Source organism: Olea europaea, unplaced genomic scaffold (assembly GCF_002742605.1).
Source record: "Olea europaea var. sylvestris unplaced genomic scaffold, O_europaea_v1 scaffold6828, whole genome shotgun sequence".
In the NCBI taxonomy this organism is placed as follows: domain Eukaryota; kingdom Viridiplantae; phylum Streptophyta; class Magnoliopsida; order Lamiales; family Oleaceae; genus Olea; species Olea europaea.
The window spans coordinates 7,615-10,849 of NW_019265215.1; the positions used below are offsets into that span (position 1 = coordinate 7,615).

The window sequence follows — 3,235 nt, forward strand, 5'->3', positions numbered from 1 at the left end:
ATTTTTATTTTTATTTTATCTATTTTTTTAGAAACATCATCTTTCAACGTCTTCATGTTTTCTTTATCTTTTTCGTCTTTTCTCACATAACTACCTTCAAATCATTGTTCAAAGTCGGGTTTGCGCCTACACAATAAAAATAACTAAATTAAGTAATAAATCGCTAATGAAACTCCCAAATATCTAAGTTTAATGGCTCGAAATAGTGCAAAAACCTGCACTTATCACACCCCCAAACATAAATCTTTGCTAGTCCTCGAACAAAGCTATACAAACAAGCATACAAGCACGTAAATTAAAACCAAACGATAATACTGTAATAACAAACATTCCAAATGTTAGATAGTTTGCCACTTGCTTCAAGCCTTACATTATGCAACTAACTTATGAAATGTTTACAAAAATACTACAACAAACACTCTTTAACTTATAACATGCTTGACTTGTGTGTGTGTGTGGTCATTCCAATTCATCACAATATATAAGTTGGTGATTTTCCCGACCCTCAATGGTCAAATTTTCTTTTCTCACTCGTGGGATGCACACTTCCCCAAACTTGATATTTTCACTCTAGCCCAAAGTGTAAAAAACTTAAGGTTGCCCTCATCACTCAATCTTTCCCTCTCAAATTTGGTTGGTTTGAACCGAAAAAATAGATCATCTAGTTATGTATTAATTCACCAAAAATTTTGAGTTCTTAGACCACAACTTATGTTAGGCAAATTACTCATAATCCATCAATTCTTCAGCAAAGTCACCCCTAGATGCTTATAACATTCATTTTATTTTTCTTCATTTTTCCAATGTAGGTAGTTCTCACTTTGGTCCCTAAGGGTAGCCTTCTTCATTCGTAGATCGTCTCCTACACATTAGTGATGCATAGGGCCAGATTACTCAATACTGACTCACACTCTTTAGGGTAGGCAACTTTTTCCTACAGATATTTTTTTTATTATGAAATATCAATAGATGAAAAACAACATCTAACTTTCATTTGAAGTCTAAGATTATTCCACAAAATCAATCACTGAGTCGGGAATTAATACAATTCTAAATAATTTCTTTCACCGGTTCAACCACCCCAAACTTATCCTTTCATTGGTAGAGTAATTGAAGAATTTCTAATAGCATGGTCATTCAAGTTCGTTAACAACCTACAAGTGCAACTAACAAGTGAGTATGATAAATCTCATGACCGAAGTGCTCAATAAAGAATCAATCATGGAATAAGTGGATGAAAGTAAACAACACTTAGCATTCATGTTCCCAATTCATACATCAATGTAATGCAATACTCAAAATACAATTGGCAAAACTATCAAACAACACAAACAAGCAACAAAAATAAGTGTTTAACCCGAATTTTTAAGTTTTTAGTGAGAACAAAATTAGCACAAACCACAAAATTCCACAAAAAATTTAGCACATACCACCTCCTCACCCCCAAACTTAAATTGCACAATGTCCTCAATATAAAAGCAAAAAGAAATAAAAAGTGCAAAAGGTTCAAATACTCCCCTAGTGGTATTGACGGTGATGGCTGTGATGATGGTTGGGGACCATTGGCGACAAAAATTCACAAAAACAAAAAAAAGTGTTGTGAGGTTCTTTATTATGATCGCCAGTATTGTTTCCCCCTCTCCCAAACATACTTCAAATGCTCGGGAAAATGTTTGAGTTCCAAGGTGGGGGCTTGCATCACCGAAGGTAAAAGTTTCTCTTTAGATATCGGAAGAGTAATATAGGAGATATTATACCTTGGTGGAATACTCGGTAGTGACTCAAGTGATGCCACGATTTTAACAATATCCTCACACAGATGTAGATTCTTGCTCAACTCGGTAAGATTATCAACATCAATGCTTTTAATCAAAGTGGTGTCCAATGCATCTTCATTTGATAAATTGAAATTTTTTTTCACAAATGAATCCATTATATCTATTGAAAACAAGCATGAATATCACTAGGATACCTTATTGTTTCAAAGCTATTGAAGTGAATAATCTCACCATCAAACTCCTTTGTCAAAGTATCATCATGTACATCTATCTTTGTACGCACAGCCCTCATAAATGGTCTTCCCAAGAGCAATGATGACGTCATAGATGTTGATTCATCTTGCATGTCAAGAACATGGAAATCTACTGGAAAAATCAATTGATTTACCTGCACCAAAACATCCTCTAACACACCCTTTGAAAATGCATTAGATGTATCAGCAAGTTAAATAATAACACTGGTTTCCTTAAGTGATCCCAAAAATAAAGAGGCATAAATAGAATATAGCATGACATTAATGGATGCTTCTAAATCTAGCATTGCCTTTTCAAACCTAGTATTACCAATAATGTAAGGGATGGTAAAACTTCCTGGATCCTTACATTTTGGTGGAAATGGCATCCAAAAGTGGTATGTTCACTTGAACCTTGCGAAACGTTTCCAAATTTTCCTTCTCATGTTCATCCCTTTTGGACTTTGCAAATCTGCTAGGAAATGGAGGGGAGGGAACGTAAGTAGGAATAGGACTTTTAGAATCTACCTTAGATCCCGAGGTTGGAGTCTTAGCTTCATCTTTCTCACACGCTAAGTTCTTCTCTTGCGTTGACTCCTCAACTTGATCTTTCATTTTCCTTGGTGTCTCTTCCAAAATTTTTCCACTTCTTAATGTCACAGCACTGGCATTTTCTCTCGGGTTGATTGCTTGAGAGGGGAGTTTTCCTGATCCTTGAGCCTTCAATTTACCTACCGTATTGGCCAATTGACTCGCTTGTGTCTCCAAATTCTTAATTGAGGTTTTTGTCTCTTGTTGAAAGTGCATTGTACTAGAAGCTAAGGACTTCACCATATCTTCAAGAGACATCTCTGAACTTTGAGACGAAGTTTGTTGACGAAGTTGAGAGTGTTGTTGTTGCCTTTGTTGATTGAACCCCGGGAATGATTAAACTGTGATTGTGGAGCTATGAAATGATTTCCTCCGTAACTGAGATTAGGATGATCTCTCAATCCAGGATTAAAAGTGTTAGCATATGGATCATATCTATGTCCCTGTTGCTATTGCATTGGAAATCCCCTAATGGCATTTGCTTGCTCTGAGGCTCTTTCTTGTAGTGTCGGGCATGCATAGGTAGGATGTCCCACAATAGAACAATTCGCGCACACTTTTGTTTGTTGCATTGTCCCAAGTGTCATTTGTTGCACAAATGATGTAAGACTGGCTAATTGTCGTTCAATTTGA

General features: G+C 36.0%; 1 protein-coding gene across 1 annotated transcript; it reads right to left on the reverse strand.

The window, feature by feature from the left end:
• Positions 1 to 82: 82 nt before the first annotated feature.
• LOC111390467 lies at positions 83 to 2,860 on the reverse strand. Its single transcript, XM_023015514.1, has 7 exons — positions 2,382 to 2,860; positions 2,236 to 2,332; positions 2,010 to 2,193; positions 1,653 to 1,938; positions 906 to 934; positions 821 to 862; positions 83 to 126 (listed from the first exon to the last, which is right to left on the reverse strand). Exons 1-7 carry the CDS (start codon positions 2,858 to 2,860, stop codon positions 83 to 85), a joined length of 1,161 nt encoding a protein of 386 aa, XP_022871282.1.
• Between the last annotated feature and the right edge of the window lie 375 nt (positions 2,861 to 3,235).